Consider the following 18,683-nt stretch of genomic DNA (forward strand, 5'->3'; position numbering starts at 1 on the left):
GGCCAATGGGATTTAAAACAGCGTTATTGAACCCCGGGAGTAGCAGTGCGGTGACAGCTCCGGGGGCTTGGACAGCCACTGAGCTTTCAGGCCTATTAGCTGTCTGTGATGGACACGTGAGGGGACTTAATTAAGCCGTTCTCCATCAGGGTGTCAAGTGGTGCCGGGTTTACGCAGAGCTAGATCACATTGGATAGATAGACGGGGAGGGTTCAGTGTCACGCTATCGCTTGGCCATCGCCATGTCACATTATCACTGCAGCTCTCAGGGGCTCTGGCTTGGTGCTTCAGAAAAGCCACGAAGCCACCTGCATAACCTCTCCCTCCCTGGGCTGAGCTCCCTTCCTGAACCCTGGGCCTGGAAGTCTGGCTTGGCTTTTCCTTCTAACTCTCGGTCATCGGTCCCGTTTGCACAGCCCGGACCATTCATCTCTGTAGGCATGGATTCCGCTCAGAAACAACGTTCTCTCTATCACTGAAAAGCCCGGAAAATCAATGCCAGCAGCCCGGCACGTATGGGCAACCTTCCAATAACAAACCATCGTGTGTCCCAGCCCCTGTGAGCGACCCTCCAATAACAAACCAGTGCTTGTCCCCACCCTGTGAGTGACCCTACAATAACAAACCAGTGTGTATATCCCCACCCTTGTGAGTGACCGCACCATAAGAAACCAGCGTGTTTCTCCCCACCCTGTGAGTGACCCTACAATAACAAACCGGTTTGCCCCAGCCCAGTGCTCTTGAGCAGCGTGGCAGCAACAAACCAGGCTGTGACGGAGGACAGGCCGTGCCACGACGGGGCTGGTTTCAGTGCCAAACGCTCCTAAGGGTTTATACCATAAACAAAACTTCCTGCTTAATAACTGCAGAGCTGCCCACCACTGCATTGTGATCCCCGATTAATTCGCGTCCCCGTGAAGACAGCCCTGGCCCTTTGTCAGGCAGCCACCTGCACTCAGTAACGATCCTCTAAATGCCAAGGGAGATCAGAAAGGAAACAAAATTAAAGCCAAAGTAGATAAAAGCCTTTACGGAAGGCCAGCAGTGGAGAACAAAGTCTCTCCTCTGATTTGGTTAATAACTGCAGGCCAAGCTGTGCTGAGTAATTTGTTTCCTTTCTCTGGGCGATTTCCATCCATTCAGGTGTGCAAAACAGGCCGGCTCCTTAATGGCCCCTTTGCCTCTGGTGGCAAGGAGAAGAGGCCCATTAATTGGGCCTGCAGGGGTGTCTCGCCTCACGGACCTAGCTCAGGATCTCTTCATTCTCCCCTGGCAGGCCCAAGGTGACGGCTCCGAGGTGTTTGATGCACTCCACAGTGCCGGTGAATCCAGGCAAAGAGCCTGGCAGGCCGAGACACTGACATGCTGCTCATTTGATAGAAAAGGCCAGCAGGGGTGTGAGCGGGGAGGTTGAATTCAAATGAGTCTCTAGCCCTGGCTCCCGGGGGTTGGCGGACCAATTTGACACACCCAGCTCACAGCACAGACTCGGTGGGGTGAAGCATCGTAAGAGTTTTGTGTCTGTCTGTGCATTTACAGACATGGCTATGCTTGTGCCTACACAGAGGGCACTTCTGTGAGCAGGCTGCATGTGCACCAGGCATGATGCAAGGCCAGGTATCATGTAACGGGCGCTGCTGGGGATCAGACAAGTGAGGGTTACCCACACGCCCAACGTGATCTGATCCTCTGGGTGAGCCAGCAATTCAGGAAGCACGTGTGGTACTCAGCCCTTCCTGTTTATTTACCAAGCACTTAGCAAGCTCTGAGCCCTGCACAGTCTGCTTAAGGCAACAGGGCATATTCTCATCCCCCTTTTACAGATGGGAAACTGAGGCACGGCACGGGGACATGGCCCCAGGTCACACAGTGAGACAGTGTCGGAGCCGGGAATGCAGCTGCCGAGTCCCCGCGAGCTTTCCCGCCCTTTGCTCTCTGCAAGTCGGCGTGCGAGTGCAGTATCACGCGCTCGCTGTCTCTTCCGTACGCTGTGCCCTGGGGGTTGGCAGTCCCGCTGCGGTGAGGTGCAGGTGCAGTGTGTGCTCCGCCCCAATGAGCCTTGCTCACTTGCTCACGGGTGGGGGCGTGGGCCATTTCTGACTAGTTGGTCAATTCCAGACGGACGCAGCACTCGCAGATTGGAGCCCGGCGGGAGCTCAGTTTGAAGTAGACATGTTGCCAATGCCAGCCAGACGTAGGGCAGAGAGAAGCCCAGAGGGTCGCCAGCCCTTCTGCATCTCTGAGCAGGACGCTGGTCCCATGGGAACTCGCTGCTGTCCCCAGATGAGGAGTGCACGTGGGGGCGGCTGACACCCCTGGGGTTGTCTGGCTGCCCCCGTGCCCTTGTGTATCATTGCCCCTGCATCACACCAGTCTTGCCAGCTCCCTCTGTGCCCAGCTCATGCATGTGGCCGTCTCAGCACCAGGCTGCGGGTGGGCCAGCAGGGTGTGTCATTGGTCTGGGGTGGCTGCAAATCCCTGGGCACCCTGTTTAATTTCCACCAGGGCATAGCGTCCTCTGCAGACCTGGGCCAGCCGCAGCACCCTGCCCCTTTCGCCCTCCTCCCGCCAGCCCCACGCTTGTCTGGCCCAGCTGCCTGCGTGTGACTCAGCCGGGGGACAGCACCGGGTCTGCCAAGCCACACACACGGGTCCCTGGGGTGCATTTCTCCCCCTGGCGCTGCTGGCCTTCGCGGCAGCCCTGCCGGGCCGCGACCTCCCATTGTTTCCCATGGGGAGGGAGTGAGAGGTGCATGGGGTCCAGGTCCACAGAGCTCCAGGCGAGTGAGCAGAGGGAGGGGGTACGAGCACACAGCTGCGTCTGTGTACATGTGGATGGGTGTGGATGGGTGTGCGTGTGCGTGCACCTGTGTAAGGAAACACACCTGGGTCTGTTCTGAGGTGTGCCAGGCCTTGGCGTGTGTGTTTCTGGGCCCCAGGGTAGGCACATACATATGTGTGCTTGTCCGTGGCTCCATGTCTGTGTGTGGGTTTGAGCACGTGTGTGTCTCTACGCCGGCGCTGGGGGTGCGGGTGAGATTTATTACCGAGGACAGTGCAAGGAGAGTCTGCCCATTAGTTCTGGTGTCCGCATCGGCTCCTGACAGCTCGGCGGAATTGAAATCTCTCGTTGAAAGCCAGTCAGGATCTTGGTCGATATCGGGCGTGACACTGAAGGACTCTCTTCCACCGGGCACCAGGCGTGCTCCCTGCAGGGTCAGGCACAGGCCATAGGGCTCAGCCGGTTCTTTTATATTGGCACCTCTTTGTCTTTCGAACAGCACTGCCGGCCCCGCTGTGCCCGCCCCAGAGGGCAGGCTCCAGACCCGCTCCAGGAAGCTTTGCTCTGAAGCCGGGCGCTCGGGCAGGGGAGCAGGGAAGCCCTCACTGGTGGGGCCCAGTTCTGATCTCCCCGAGGCTGGCGTCAGGCAGGAGAGGCTCCACCCAGCTCTTCTCTCGTGCCCTGGCCCCGGCGACGCTCAGAGCCCAGCCCTGGCTCTGGACCCCAGTGGGGCACACAGGCCTTCTGGGGGACTGCTGGACACTGTCACACTGCAAACACCTGCCGGGGGCGAGGGCGTTTTCCCCCCTGGGGCTTGTCCTGCCCCCCGGCCCTGTTCTGCCAGCTCCCTGCCCGGGACAGCTCGGTCAGACATTTCCAGCAGTGGCCAGTGACAGCCGGCCCTTGTTGGGGGGAAGCGGAGGATGGGGGCAGTTACACAGTGCCCAAGGGACTGCTGGCCACTGGCCCAGACAGCGGGGGTCGGGGCTGGGGGGACTTGGGCTCGCCTGCTTCTCTCCTGGATGCCGCTCGCTCACCGTGTCTCTCCAAACCACGACAAAACTGAGCCACGACAAAACGTGAGGCAGAGACAAGGCCGGGGCAGGGGGGCAGGATCAGCAGCTCCCCCTTAGTGAGCCATCTGCCCCCGCTCAGCACAGCAGGAGATCCAGGGCTGGGAGGGGGATGCATCCCCCGATGACCCTCACCCCAGCCCCACCTAGGCGGGAGAATGGTGGCGTACTGAGCGAGGCGTGGGCAAGGCAGGCCTAATGGCTGGAGCAGGAGTCGGGAGCAAGGGATCAGGAGCGATCGGGACAGGAACCGGGCAGGGGGAGGAGCAATCACTCAGCCAGCCCGGTTCTACCGCCACCCAGCTGAGCTCATAACCTGTCAGCCGGGGCCTGGGCTGACAAGTCCTGAGGCTCAGCTCGCTCCTGTGCAGCGCGATGTGTGCCAGTGGGTTAACACCCTCCACCCCAGAGGTGGCTGCATTGGGCGGCTGCCACCAGAGGCATGCTGGGATTGGCCCAGCCGGGAGCGCTGTGATCATCTGGGGGTGCGGGGGGACAGCTGTGTGCTGTGGAAAGGGAGGTGCTGCAGGAATGCAGGGGCCTGGCGGTGCTCCCTCTGGCCCAAAGCGCCCGAAGAGCCGGTGACAGTGACGGCTGCCAGGGAGTCGCAGCCGCTCGGGCTAACGAGGCCAGCCAAGCTGGGGCTTGGAACTCCGGGCTTGCTTGGCCGCCAGTGGAAAGCGGGGCAGGGGGAGGGCTGGCAGGACGCTGGTGGCCCCTGGCCTGTCCATTGCGCTGGAGAGCCAGAGCTGAGCGCTTAGGAAACGGTTTCCTGGCCCAACGGGGGTCCTACACTGCCACCTAGGGGCTGGTAGGGGACTCGGTGGAATTTCAGCACAGTGGTGGCTTGCACACGCTGGTGACTCGCACGGCTGCTCTCGGAACAGCGGTGCCCTGTTTTTGAGAAGAGGCCTGGCAAGCCATGCCGATTAGCTCTTGTATCTCTGCTGAGCAGCTCTCAGGACACAGGGCCTGCTTGCAGTCATGCACACCAGGCCGGCATGCGCCTGTTCCTGGCTCCAATCTGCCTTTCTGCTCTGTTCTTGTGAGCCGGCAGGGGATTGAAATACGCAAGGATCCTTCTCTCAGACACACTTGGACAGTGCTTGTCTTGTCTCTGCAAATCCCCTGCTAGCTCCCAAGGCCAGGGCAGTCAAGCAGCGCGGACAGGAAGACGGCCCAGCACTCATAGCCCATGGCAGCCCTGGGGTCCTCCAGGCTTGTCAGTCATTATGGAGAGACCGAGGAGTCATCTAGGCTGTGGTGGTGAGTGACATGAGTTTGCTAGGTCTCAGCAGTGAGCGTGCCCCTGAGCAGAAGGCCTCCTGTGCCCTATAGCACAGTCCAGTGTGGTGGCCAGGGCTGGGATTCAGGGGCATCAGCAGAGCCGACTGCGTTTCAGGGGTGGGCTTCACACTGGGGATGAGGAAGTGCGTTGGCAGAGATATGTGCGTGAAGAGGGTGCAGTGCACAAATGGAATATCAGGGGGTGCTGCGGGTCAGGATTGAGGTGCTCTGGCAGAGCTGGGTATGTGGGGAGCCCAGAGCTGGCATAGCCGGGGGCTGCAGGTCGGGATTGCGGTGCCCTGGCAGAGCTGGGTGTGTGGGGAGCCCAGAGCTGGCATAGTCAGGGGCTGCGGGTTGGGATTGAGATACACTGGCAGAGCTGGGTGTGTGGGGAGGCGAGAGCTGGGATAGCTGGGGGCTGCGGGTTGGGATTGAGGTGCTCTGGCAGAGCTTGGTGTGTCTGGAGTCGAGAGCTGGCATAGCCGGGGGCTGCAGGTCGGGATTGAGGTGCTCTGGCAGAGCTGGGTGTGTCTGGAGCCGAGAGCTGGCATAGCCGCGAGCTGCGGGTCGGGATTGAGGTGCCCTGGCAGATCTGGGTGTGTCTGGAGCCGAGAGCTGGCATAGCCGGGGGCTGCAGGTCGGGATTGAGGTGCTCTGGCAGAGCTGGGTGTGTCTGGAGCCGAGAGCTGGCATAGCCGCGGGCTGCGGGTCGGGATTGAGGTGCCCTGGCAGAGCTGGGTGTGTCTGGAGCCGAGAGCTGGCATAGCCGCGGGCTGCGGGTCGGGATTGAGGTGCCCTGGCAGATCTGGGTGTGTCTGGAGCCGAGAGCTGGCATAGCCGCGGGCTGCGGGTCGGGATTGAGGTGCCCTGGCAGAGCTGGGTGTGTCTGGAGCCGAGAGCTGGCATAGCCGGGGGCTGCAGGTCGGGATTGAGGTGCCCTGGCAGAGCTGGGTATGTCTGAAGCCCAGGAGTGGAACAGGGGGCAGGGAGGTATTTTGCCACTTGTGATCGAGGGGCGTCATCAAAGATGGAGCAGGTGGGGGAAGCTTTGTACAGCACGTCCCCACGATATGACTACCTCTCCCAGCTATCAACTCACTGATGCACCCAGGGGTGGCTCAGGGCACATCTAGGTTATCTCAGGCCCCCTGAGAGGTTCCTTGGGGTGAAACAGCCACTTCTTCGACTCCCTTAGCCGCCCCCCGCTTGGCATCAGAGCCCTGGCACGGCAGAGCGCTGCAGCTGCTGCTCCCCCCAGATCTCTGTGGGGTTTTGAAGCTAAACCTTTATCGCCCTCCTCCCCTTTGCTGCATCAAAGGCTCCCGGCTCCCATTCTGCAGCCACCGCATGGGGCAGATTCAATTCCATGTGCAGCCGCGCAGGGGGCGAGATGCTCAACTCGAGCTCTTGTCTGGGTGCCAGCTGACCGGGTGGGGGGCCTCGATGGGGGGCATTGGCAGTGCTGACGCCCTCAGCGGCTGGGCAGGGGGTTTTAGTCTGTCAGGCAGTGACTATCCATTAGTCTCTCGTTATTAAAGTTTAATTTAAACTGTGTATCGAAAAGACAAAACGCAGCCGAATCAAAGCAGTCTGCGGCATTTGATTGGATTTCACGGGGGAGGCTTGGGTTCCCTTATTTATTTACTCCTCTCCGTCTCCGGTTTCTCTCTGTTCTGAAGAAAAATAGTCCAGAGGAAGCCCCGAGGTTAATGCCCCGGCTGCCACTCATGCCTTCCAACAGTGAGGTGCTGCTTTACCCTGCAAGCTCGGGGGGCTGAAGCTAAGGGGCAGTGTTGTCTAGTAGGCAGGCTGCTAGCCTGGGACACTGCTGAGCTGGGTTCTGTTCCTAGCTCCGCACCCCGCTGCATGACTTGGGCAAATCGCTCCCCCTTTCTGTGCATCCCTGTCCCCCTCCTGCCTGGTCTAGGATGTGAACGCTTTGGGGCAGGGACTGTGTGCCATGGGGCTCTGATCGTGGTCGGGGCCCCTGTAATCCCCACATGATTCAATACGGGGGGATGAGTGTTAAATACACAGGGAATTGGCGCCCCATTCCAAGCTGGGGTGAGTGGGGCCTGGCTAGGATGGAGGAGGTAAGCACTCGTGCCCAAGGGCGCCGAAACGAGCCAATGTACATTTATTTTCCTTATCTCCTAATAATCTTCTGAGGCTAGCGAGGGAGAGATAAGCGCAGCAGCCGCGGGTGGCGGTGATGATAAGAGGCTTGGCGTGCAGCTGGATCCAGACTAATCAGAACCACGCTGGGCTGGGTGACCTTGCCGGGCGGGCCGGCCCTGCTCCCCAGGCAGCCTCACTGGGCCCTCTCCTGGGAGCGGCTGAGGCTGCATCCTGTCTCTCCAGGCACTGGAGTCACGTTGGCACAAACTGGGTGGGCTGGAGTGAGCCATGAGGGCCTTTCGAGAGGGGGCGGCACAGCGGCTCGGCCGAGGAGCAGGCAAAGAGTGGGGCTTCAGGGACTAGAGCTAGTTTGTCTGAGCGATGCCTGGCAGCGTCCCTGCTCGAGCTGGAGAAGTTGCCTGTTGCCCCAGGCTGGCAGAGCTTGTCTCCCGTCGAGAGCTGGAGCTGGGAAGCCAGGCTGCTCCATGTTCCCCATCCCCAGGGGAAGCTCCTGGGTTCCCTTTGTGTCATGCCGGGGAGCTGGACTGGGCCCCAGGAATGGCCACGCTGGCTCATGGCTCGCTTCTCTTTGAGCTGCAATGGGCTTGCTGTGCTCAGAGCAATGCTCTGACTGCAAAGCTAGCATTGACCATGGGGTCCTGTAACCTCCGTCTAGCCCTGGACGTGGGCAGGAAAGGGAGAACGCCACTGGCCAAGCAGAACTTCGCTCTTCTGGGGTTCCTGCGGTGTTTGGCTTGGATCTTGGGCCACGGGGGGGGGGGGGGTTGTTTCTCCTGGCTGCCTTAGCCGAGGGGCTGGAGCTACCTTCATACAGGAATCTTTGGCTGCAGACAGCCTGTCAAAATGCTAGAGTGGAAATACTAAGACAGATGTGGTAGGGTGCCTGGCAGGAAGTGAGGCCTTGTGGAAACTTGGGGGAATGAGGATAATCCATGGGACGCAGTTATACCAGGGTACAAAAGGGACAGGAAAGGCAGAGTAGGTCGTGCTGCTGGGGGACTGGCATTGTATGTGAAAGACGCATCGAGTCAAAGGGCGGGATGCAGAGATAAAAATTCTGTTCCTTGGAGCAGCTGGTCCTGGAACCCACAGGGCGGGAGGCAGTTCTTCATTTAGTGCTAAGTGTCACACCGGGTCTGGTCCCAGAGGTGAATGCAGCTGAACTGCTTGATAATAGTGACCAGAATGTGCTAAATTTAACAGCCTGGTAGGGGGGAAATGCCAAAGAGACCCACCGCTGTAGCATTTCACTTCCAAACGGAACGACACGGAAACGAGGAAGCTAATTAGACGGCCATCAACAGGAGCAGTCACCAGAGTGAAATGCCTGCAAGCTGCATGGAGACTATTTCAAAACACCATAATAGAGGCTCGAATGAAATATGGACCCTAAATAAGAAAGGAACAGTCAAGGGGCCAAAAAATGCCTCCAGGGCTCAGCAGCAGAGTAAAAGAGGCGGCTAGAGGCAAAAAATCCTCCTTTAAAAGTAGGAAGTTGAATCCTGGTGAGGGAAAGAGAAAGGAGCATAAACTCTGGCCAGTCGAGTGTAAAAGTGTAATAAAGTCAGCCAAGAAAGACTCTGAAGAGCGCCTAGCGAATGGCACGGCTCAACCCTTTACAGCCACTTCCTTACCTGGGGTCCCCTCGGAAAGGGGGCAGAACAGGGTTGTTTTCAGAGACAGCCCCTGGGACTTTGCTTCGCTTTAATCTGATGCCTGGAGGTCTAGTGTGATGCATTGACCCGTGGCACCAGCTCCCAGCATTGGCCCCAGACCTGGGCGGGGATCCCCCAGGCAAGGGGCCCACACAAGCTCCAGACTCCCCTGCCGTGCTGAGTGGTAGGTGTGGGAATGGTGTGGCCATTAACGGCACAGCAGTGAAAGGGAAAAGCACATGCATTAAAGGCTGCAGTCCAGAATGTGGGGGAAGGAGCCCTGAGCTCTCTCCCCTTCCCTCGTGGGGTCAGCAGGGCCAAGGATGCTTGTTCCCCAAGGCCCAGAATAGACCTGAAGGTCTCTGGGTCCTTGCTGGGGGTCAGAGCTGTGCAGCCGGGTGCCAGTGACTCAGAGCAGCGCTTTGTCGGGAATTCGTTTGGCCTCTGTGAAGCTCAGAGGCTGCAAGCAAAGGTCAGGAGTTCTGGGACAGCCCCTCCAGACGTCTCTACCTTTGACAGCCTGCTGCCTCTCCATCATGTGAATCGTCTCCTATCCCTGCCACAGGTGGACACGGGCAGTGGGGCAGCTAGTGAACACTGCTCGTGTTTCCTGGCAGAAATACGTATGCGACGCATGTCTGCGTTGTGTCCTGTACTGTGAGGAGTGCCGAATCCTGCACCAGGGTGCCAATTTCACCGCAGCAAGAGGTTTCTCCCATCCCACACTTGGCGTGGTTGCTTTTGAAAGGCATGCGTTAGGGTATGCGTTAGAGCAAGGGCAGCCACGTGGCTGCAAAGCCCATAAGAACGGCCAAATTGGGTCACATAGGCACTGACTCCTTGGGTGCTCCGGGGCCAGAGCACCCACAGGGAAAAATAGTGGATGCTCCCTCCCAGCGATTCCCGCCAGCCGCAGATCAGCTGTTCAGCAGCGTGCAGGAGGCGCTGGGGGGGAGAGGGAGGAGTGAGGGCGGGGTGCCTTTGGGGGCAGAGCAGGGGTCAGCAACTCATAAAGATGGTGCCTATGTTGGGTCAGACCAAGGGTCCATCTAGCCCAGTGGTTCCCAAACTGGGGTTCGCGAAATGTATCAGGGGGTTCTCAGGGAAAAAAAATTCTGTAATGGCAGACAGAGCCGTCCCTAGGGACCCCAGGCACCAGGGCCCGGCAGCTCAAGCCCCGGGACCATGACTTCCTGGCAGAACAAGTTTAAGTTTTGTTGTAGTCATGCATTGTTTGCCTGGACTGCTCAAGACCCGAATGCTTGTGGGAGGAACTCTTTATCTGGGTTGGCTTCTTAAATACCTTTGTGCTGGTTCACGTCTGTACTCCTGGATGAAACATGTAGGCTTAATCGAAGTGATATGAGCTACAAAAGTGAGATCTTGGAAGAGTGTTGCCGTTTTCATAATGTAATAAAATTAATAATGTAATGATCAATAATAATGTAATAATAGTGTGTAACAAGCGTGTCAAAAAAAACAAAACAAATCATTTCCAAGATCACTGCTTTTATAATTTATGCTCAGGTAAGGGAGAAAATCCCTGGCAATATTCATTTTCAGGAGGGGGTTTGCGAGATTTGATATTTTCGTGAAAGGTGCTCACGGGTTGGGAACCACTGATCTCACCCAATTTTCTGTCTTCTGACAGTGCCCAGTGCCAGGTGCTTCTGAAGCAAAGAACAGAACAGGGCAATTTATTGACTGATCCATCCCCTTATTGCCCAGTCCCAGCCTCTCGCAGTCAGAGGTTTAGGGTCATCTCTGCAGCACGGGCTTGTGTCCCTGGGCATCTTGGCTAATAGCCACTGATGGATCTATGCTCCACAAAGCATCTTGGGTAAAAAATGCAAATATATCCTGCAGGCTGTGTTCCTGTAATACCATTGGCTGCCAGCAGGGGGCTTTCTCTTTTTCCCTCCCTTCCCCCACCCCTCCAGCTTCTTTCATGGGTTGAGACATCTGTGGTCTGGCTTTGGAGAAGTAACGGGCACCTGATGAGCGACTGCAGCGAGGCACATCAATAGCTAAGTGCCTGGATCGTTGTGGTTCTGCACAGAGAGACGTAAAGGTAGTGGGAACTCGGTTAGTCTCTTGGCTGAGGTGACAGATTGTGGTTGGCCTCCCAGCGTACCTAATCAGTTGCGTGTCTGTATCTATTTAGTCACCTCTCCCTCTCTCCCTCTAGGTACATGATCACATCATTGGACCGCACCCATGCCGGCATCTACCGCTGCATCGTCCGCAATCGGATGGGGGCCCTCTTGCAAAGGCAGACGGAAGTCCAGGTGGCATGTAAGTCGCACCCTCCTTCTTGTCTCCGTTGGTGGGTGAGTTTTTGTACCCGGAGTTGGAGTGCCCTGAAGAATCCACCAGGGCCCAAAGACCTTCACGGCCCACGGCGGGCAGATGTCATTGTTCTTAATTCTGGTTATGACAGTAGCGCCTGACCGAGGCCGCGGCCTCCCTGCGCTAGGTGCCATATGAACACAGAACAGCAAAGAGGCCCTGCCCCAAGGACCTTCCAATCTTGTGCCTGGTGATGCTACCTCTATATGGGCAGAGCCCTTCGTGAGCAGTGGTGACCTCGGGATAAATTCCTCGCCGGGTGTAACTCCCCCGAGTGAATTCCACTCTTGTCGTTAAGAGATGCTCAGTGCAGTAGATTCGGCTGGCTCAGACTCTGGCTAAGAGACCAGCAGCAAAGGGGTCGGAATTGGAGCTCCGTTTTTGACACACTAAAGGTTCACAGACAGGGCATCCTGGCACTGGCTGGAAAAGGGGGGGAACAGCGAGGTGACAAAATGTGCAGGACACAGGAGAGAGCATGAAGAACTTCAGAGGGGCCTAATGAAGCGAGGGGAACGGGCGGCAGGACGGTAGATAGAATTCACCGCAAGACAATACACGCTGGAAGGAATCATTTGAGCCACTCAGACACACTGCTGGGCTTGAAATTAGCTGCAACCGGGCCATGAGTTGGGGGTGTTGGCAGAGTTGTGAGAAGTTTCCAAGACTGGGATAGCTGCTGGTTGGAATTGGGGGTCACTGCAGAGCTGGGGGGTGAGGAGCCCAGGGCTGGGATAGCTGGAGGCTACAGGTTGGGATTGAGGGTCACTGGCAGAGCTGGGGGTGGGGAGCCCAGGGCTGGGATAGCCAGGGGGCTGTGGTTCAGCACGAAGGGAGCATTGACAGAACTGGGGGGTGCAGGGCCAAACTGGAAGAGCAGGGGGGGCTGTGGGTCAGGACTGGGGTGTTTTGGCAGAGCTAGGGCAGGGGCAGCTTGCCCCACTCCTATCTCAAGCTGGCATCGTCCAGGCTTCACTCAGAAGTAGAATTCACCCAAGAGCGAGAGAAATCTGTTCCTCTGAGTAGCCTTCGACAGGCACCCAAAGTAAACAGCATTTACAATCATTATGGAAAGCAAATGCAAACGCTGGTGTGGGGCAAGCCGCCCGCATAAATCAGCAGTGAGGCATCTGCAGGCGCCCTAAAGAGCGGGAAAGGCTGGAAGGAAGATGATGGATTTCAGGCTGGCGTGAGGCACGGGATTGCCAGATGGCTCCTGCCGAGCCGTGTGGAGCTGGCGTCCATCAGAGAGAGGGGAAAGAACTGGAACAACGGGGCCAAGGAGCGTGGGGCTGGGAAGCAACGCGGCCAGTGGTGGGTCCCAGTCTGGGTCGGGGCCCACCCCTGGCCGCGTTGCTTCCTACCCCTTTTGCCAGGAGCTGCACAGACACCTGCTGAGAGACGGGCACTGCCCTGAAGGGCCGACACTGTAAAGAGACGAGGCAGGCAGGATCAGGCCCTGAGGTGGGCAACCAGCACAGCAGGCTGGGACCCCTCGGGCAGAGGGGTGGTTGTTTTGGAGGTTCACATGGGGCATGTGGAAGGCAGGGACCCAGAGCCAGCCGTGCGCCCAGGGCTGGCTGACCTAGCTCCCCGCCTCTCAGCACGGGAGAAGGGCAGAGGCAGAATTGGCTGGGAAGCGTTTGAAAAGGGAGGGGTGGCCTAGGCTGGCAGGAAGCGGGCAGAAGGGGGATCCTCGCTGGGCACGGTGCTGTTGAGGGAGGCAGGGGGGTGCCCCAACCATGGGGTCAAACACCACAGCGGCAGGGGGCTGGTAATGCAGGGATGACAGGAGCCTGGTTGGCTGGGGGGCTTGCTGTCCCGCAGCGCCCGGGCTCTTTGGATCCCCCTCATTCGGCGCTAGGATGAAAGCCTCGGGCCAGGACCGGTTCTCAGCAGTAACGAAGGGAAAAGCCAGGCGACTCGTTCTAATTAACTGAGCCGCCTCTCATCTGACAGCTACTCAGCCGGGGGCGGGAGGGGGAACGCTGGAGCACAGGCCCCCCACTGACCGCGTCCTTGAGTGTTTGTCACCCCAAGGCTTTTCTGTCTTCCTCCCTTCCGGGTCTGGTTCTCCCAGCACTGTTCCCACGCAGGCCTGAGGCCTCTTGGGATGGGCTACGTGTCCCCTCCCCTCACGGCGGACCTACATCCTTCAGGGGTGAGCCCCTCATCGCTGCAATCAGAACCACCGCAGCCACCTGAGCAGGCCTGCGCACTCCCAGCCGCCTCTGCGAATGGGGTCCTGTGCCCGCTGGTCACGAGCACAGCCTGGGAAGGGCTGCCATCTCCAGCAGGCCGTATAACGGCAATGCGCTGGCCCCTGCTTTGGGCAGAGGCCCCATGATTCACCAGCGGGGCAGCCCTCCGGGCTAGCAAGGTGGAGGCTGCACAGCAAGCCAGTCTCGGGCGTTTTAACCATCAGGTCACCTGCCCCTGCTCAGAGCCCTGTCTGCGCAGCAGCCTCCCCTGGTCCCACCCGGCAGAGCTGGCAGGGGGGCGAATTACAGCTCCTAACGGGCACAGCCTTACCCTCAGAGCAAAGCTCTGCTAGAACGAAAGGGTGGCCTCTGAGCTACGACTCCAGAGATCTGGGTTCAGGGCCTAGCCCTGCCACAGCCTCCCTGTGTGCCCTTGGGCGAGTCACTTCCTCTCCCCGGACCCAGTTGTCTGTTCAGATTTGGAGGGACTGTCTCCTGCGATGGCTAAGCCCAGCACCTAGCGCAGCTGGGCTCTGCGTGCGAGACCAACCAGCTCCCTACACTCGCCCCAGCCCGGGGTGGGGCTAAGCGGGTTGTCAAGGCAGCGCAGAGCAGGTGGAGGTCGAACAAGCCTGTTGCAGGCAACAGATTTTCAAGGTGAAATATTAAAATGGCAGGACAAGGTTCCCTCAGTCGTCATCCCTGACACGTCCGGCGAGGGCTTTCGCCCCGCCCGAGCTGCCCCAGTGGGACTCACAGCGGCTGGATCTGAAGATGCAAACACTCGTCTACCCTTTTGTTTGATAACGGAACCGCTCGTTGCTGTCATGAAAAACCTGGCCAAAAAGCCGCAGCGACAGGCCCAGCAGGCTGTGGCTGGGAGTCGGTGCGAGAACAGGCTGGAAGTAAGGTGCACACTGTTTGCAGGGAAGACAATTCACCGTTGCGACAGGATAGCTAGGGAAATGGGGGACATGAAGTCTTTAAATCAAGACTCTTTCTCAAAGGCACGCTCTCGCTCAGCCAGAAGGTGAGGGCTGCATGCTGGAATCATGGGGGTGGGGGTGTGCTGTGACGTAGGAGGTCACATTAGATGGTCCCCATGTGCCATTTGAGCCTTACAAATCTATGAATCAAAAAGTACCGGCACACCCAAGTGAGCGCTCCTGGGTTCCTCAGAAACTCAGCCCATCCTCTGCAGTGCGAGAGATTTCCGGGCCGTTGTAATGAGCTGAGGAATCTGTCTGAGCAAGCCCCCGCTTGTGTCTCATTGTCTCATCTAGCATTAAAGTCTCCGAGCAGAGCCAAGCAGTGACAGAACGGTACAATCCAGCTGATCGGTAAGGGGGCCTTTGCAGCTTAGTTTGAAATGGCCCAGGCCTTGGTGCAATGAGTTTGGTGGCTCTGTGTCTGGACTGGGACCGTTCCTGGTGTGGGCTGCAGGAGTGGCACTTAATCCTGTGGGCCAAAGCAGGGCTCAAGCGGTGCCCTAGGTATTGTCTTGGCCCCCTGCCCAGCGGTGATTTCACTCCAGTGCTGAGGGACTGGCTTTCTCCTCTGGTCATTTGGATGGGAGCCCACCCCACTCCAGTGTCACCCCCAGAGCTGGTCCCAGCCAGATCCCCATGAACCCCGCTCCCGAAGAGTGATGACAAATCAAGAAGCTAATGAGAAATTAATAAGGCAGCTGCGCTAACAACTAATGATAATGGCGAAGTCGTTAAAAAAAGATTCTTTACATGTTTTTAATTACAGCAATTAAGGGAAGTCAATAAAATATCTCCCCTCCCTCCCCTCTTCCTCACACACCCTAGTTTACTCCGTTTACTCCTATTTTTTGAAACCGCAATACATTTCCAGGGTGCGCGTGGCTGAGCAATAAGACGGCAGAGTGAGACTCTGACCTTGCCCGCAGTGCCACAGTCATGAGTCGGCTCGAACCATCCACACAGTTGGCCTATCCTAGGAGATTAGGGTTGGAAGCTCATCTGGGAGCTCATCTAGTCCAAACCCCTGCTCAAAGCAGCGCCAACCCCAGCTAAATCATCCCAGCCAGGGCTCTGTCAGGCCTGACCTTAAAAACCTCTAAGGATGGAGATCCCACCACCTCCCTAGAGAACCCGTTCCCGTGCTTCACCACCCTCCTCGTGAAATAGTGTTTCCTAATATCCAATAGTGGATATAAATAGTGGTTCCTTCTCTAATGCATTCAGCCCTGTGGACTTCCCCCATGTGTTGAAGCGGTAGGGGGTTATCCACAAAGGGTACGGAGCCTTGAATGGGCGTGCCTTCATTTCCTCAGCTCGCCCTGCCCTCCTCTCCCCAAGGCGTGCTCAACGGGCAGGCTGAATGGAGCACGGGTGGGTTGTCTTCAGGGACTGAACTCACGACCTCGAAGCATGAGCCTCCGCCGCTTCGGTTGAAGCACCAGGTCTGTTCGTGTGGAGGCAGGAGGGGATTCACAGCCGTCTGTGGGTCACCCCAAAATGCGATTTCTTTGTGGCACCTGGGAACAGGCCCCCAGTGTGCCGGGCGCTGGACAAGCCCAGGACAAAGGGACGGTCTCTGCCCCAAAGCCTTTCCAGTCACGGTCAAAGACATGAAACGAGGGATGGATGCAGACGGGCGGAGTGGGGAGGCACCAGGAGACAGTGAGGCAGTACTGGTCAGCATGTCGGGCTGTGGTCTCTGCACACCAGCAGCTGAACCATGGCCGAAGCTTAGTGTCGGCATTGCAGCAAAGGAGAGTCTAGCCCTGCCATGAGCAGGAGACAAAGAGCTGCCCATGACCTTCGGAGCCAGGCATGGCAGCTGAGCAGCGAGGCTGGTGCTGGGGACAGCCACGTTGGCCCTGCTCGGGATGGGGGCGAGCGGCAGGCCCATGCGGTGGCAAGGAGACGGACACAGACAGTTCCCTCCTTGGCCCACGCTCTGGTGCTGGGCTCCGAGAGCACCTTGCCGGCTCCCTGCTGGCTCTGACCCCTTTGTCTCTGTTTGTTTTCCAGACATGGGCAGCTTCGAGGAGAGTGAGACGCACCAGAGCGTGTCCCACGGCGAAGCGGCCGTCATCCACGCCCCCCGCATCGCCAGCTTCCCACAGCCCCAGGTCACCTGGTTCCGGGACGGCCGGAAAATCCCCCCCAGCAGCCGCATGTGAGTCCTAGTCCCAGCCCTGGAGGGACGCCAGTGGGCGGGGTGGGGCGGGGAGGAGCCACTGTCTCTAGGGAGGCCAAAGACAGTTGCCCCGGTGGCCCAACAGCACCGGCTGAAACGGGACGGGGTGAAGGTTTGGGGCCTGCTGCCTGTGGGGGGGTTGTTGTGGCCTATGCAGGCAGGGGGTTCTCTAACTAAATAACCCCCTACTGAGCAAGGCAAGCCCACCCTGACTGCGCAAGGTGACTTCCCCCCAGGCCGCCCGCACGGCAGTACTGAGCGCGGTCCCCAGGGCAGCAATCCAGCCGGGCCTGGAAGGGCACGACTGGCATCAGGGCAGCGCTCACTCTGCGCCCTACTGCGCCCCCCTGCAGCAGCGCAGACCCCCAGGGAACGCTGGGGGCAGGAGTAGTGTTCCGAGCACACTGGGACGGCGGTGTGGAGGGAAACACCAAGCCTTCCTCTTGCATGTGTCCACGCACCAGCTTCTCGCTCCTCTTCCACGTCTGCCCCCTAGCTTCACCCCTCTGCCTGCCAAGCGCCTGCTGCACGTCAGGAGACAGAGAAAACCCCTGAGCACATCCCCCATGGCCCCCAGGGGCCCTGTACTGCACCTTCCCTTGGGGGAGTCTGCACTCCAGCGTGTCCTCCCCTGGCGAACAGCCCTCTGGGGAGCCAGCCTGCTTACCAGCCCGCAAACCAGCCCCACGCCTCCTCCCCGGGCTCTGCGCGCTGATTCAATTAAACGCCCGCTCCGTCACCCTGCTCCTGGCAGTTACAGCAGATTAATATTCATGTCGGAGTTCAAAGGGGTCCTGGAGAGTGAATCGGCTGGTGTCTGTGGGGCAGAGATACGGATCTGATGAATGCTATCAGGCTGGCAGAGGCAGGCCAGGGTGGCATGTAGCCACCAGCCCTGGGAGCCCACTATCTGACTGGGAAATTCAGCTTCCCGCCCCCTACCTGGTGATTAGCAGCTGCTTATCAACCCACTGGCCGGGTCCTGCCCATGCCAGGACAAGCAGGGAGCAGCCGGCAGTGGGTTTGTTTATTCGTTTATTTATTTGGGATTGATTTGCTTTTGTCCTCTAATTAAATTATCAGGCGGCTGCAGGAGCTCGACTAAGTAACTACAGAATCCTGTCTAGGAGAGCAGGGAGAGGGAGGAAATGTACCCATGGCAACAATGGGTAACGAGGAGATGCAGCCTTTCATTTATTTAACGCAGGCTGGCAGTGATGGAGCTGCTTAGGGTGACAGCTTGCATCCAAAACACAGGGGATTCTCCCCATTTACCTTCCCCTCATCTCCCCCACCCCTTACTGGCCTTCTGTCCCCTTAGCATCTTAAGGCCTTGGCCCCCAGCTTCTTCCCTGGTGCCCCCAGCTCCTTCCCCGCTTCCAGACAGCACCTGCACCGTGCCACTCTCTGCAGGAGATTCAGTGTTATCGTTTTACCTCCAATCTTGATACACTGGTGCGTGGAGGTCAGTGTCATTCACCCAGCTCTCCAAGCGGCGGTGGCTCAGCTGATGGAAGAATTCTTCCGTCCACCTAACTACGGCGCGCAGGGCGTGAAATGTTTCACAGCCTTGAGCACCGGAGCTCGTGGCGTAGCCCAGGCCTGAGAGCAGCCGGCGCTCTGTCTTGCATGGTTTGCGTGCAGGACACAGACTAACTGACGCTTTCCGTTTTAAATTGTCAACCACGTGAAGGGTTACTTTCCTTTCAATGGAGTCGCCTCCGAGGCAGCAGCCGGTCGCCCCCGGCACTGGGCTGTTCCATACAGTCACGGCCAAGCGGTATCAGTGCAAAGTATTTATTATCATTGCATGACATCCCTAGAGCCCCTTTCTTCCTCGGGATTCCAGGGGGTTTGTAGTCTGTTCTTAGAGCCGTCACGGCACCCCCACACAGCCACAAGGCGCGCCAGCAGGAGCCAGGGAGTACGGCCAAGGGGCTGAGCTCTCCAGGCAAACAGAACCAGGACACTAATAACCCAACAGCGGCAGCACAGCACCTCCTGGTGGTGCGTCCGGGTATTG

The 18,683-nt window shown here is 58.3% G+C and overlaps 1 protein-coding gene across 4 annotated transcripts in view; it reads left to right on the top strand.

The window, feature by feature from the left end:
• Window positions 1-18,683, top strand: part of SDK2 (sidekick cell adhesion molecule 2) — a 171,543-nt gene that overhangs the window by 100,374 nt on the left and 52,486 nt on the right. For all 4 annotated transcript variants that reach the window (XM_084647193.1, XM_084647195.1, XM_084647194.1 and 1 more), the window contains exons 3-4: window positions 11,125-11,231; window positions 16,492-16,639. In XM_084647193.1, the coding sequence (XP_084503319.1) occupies window positions 11,125-11,231; window positions 16,492-16,639 (255 nt within the window). The remainder of the gene's footprint in view (window positions 1-11,124; window positions 11,232-16,491; window positions 16,640-18,683) is intronic.

Source organism: Lepidochelys olivacea, assembly GCF_965140295.1.
Source record: "Lepidochelys olivacea isolate rLepOli2 genome assembly, chromosome: 14".
Taxonomy (NCBI): Eukaryota; Metazoa; Chordata; order Testudines; family Cheloniidae; genus Lepidochelys; species Lepidochelys olivacea.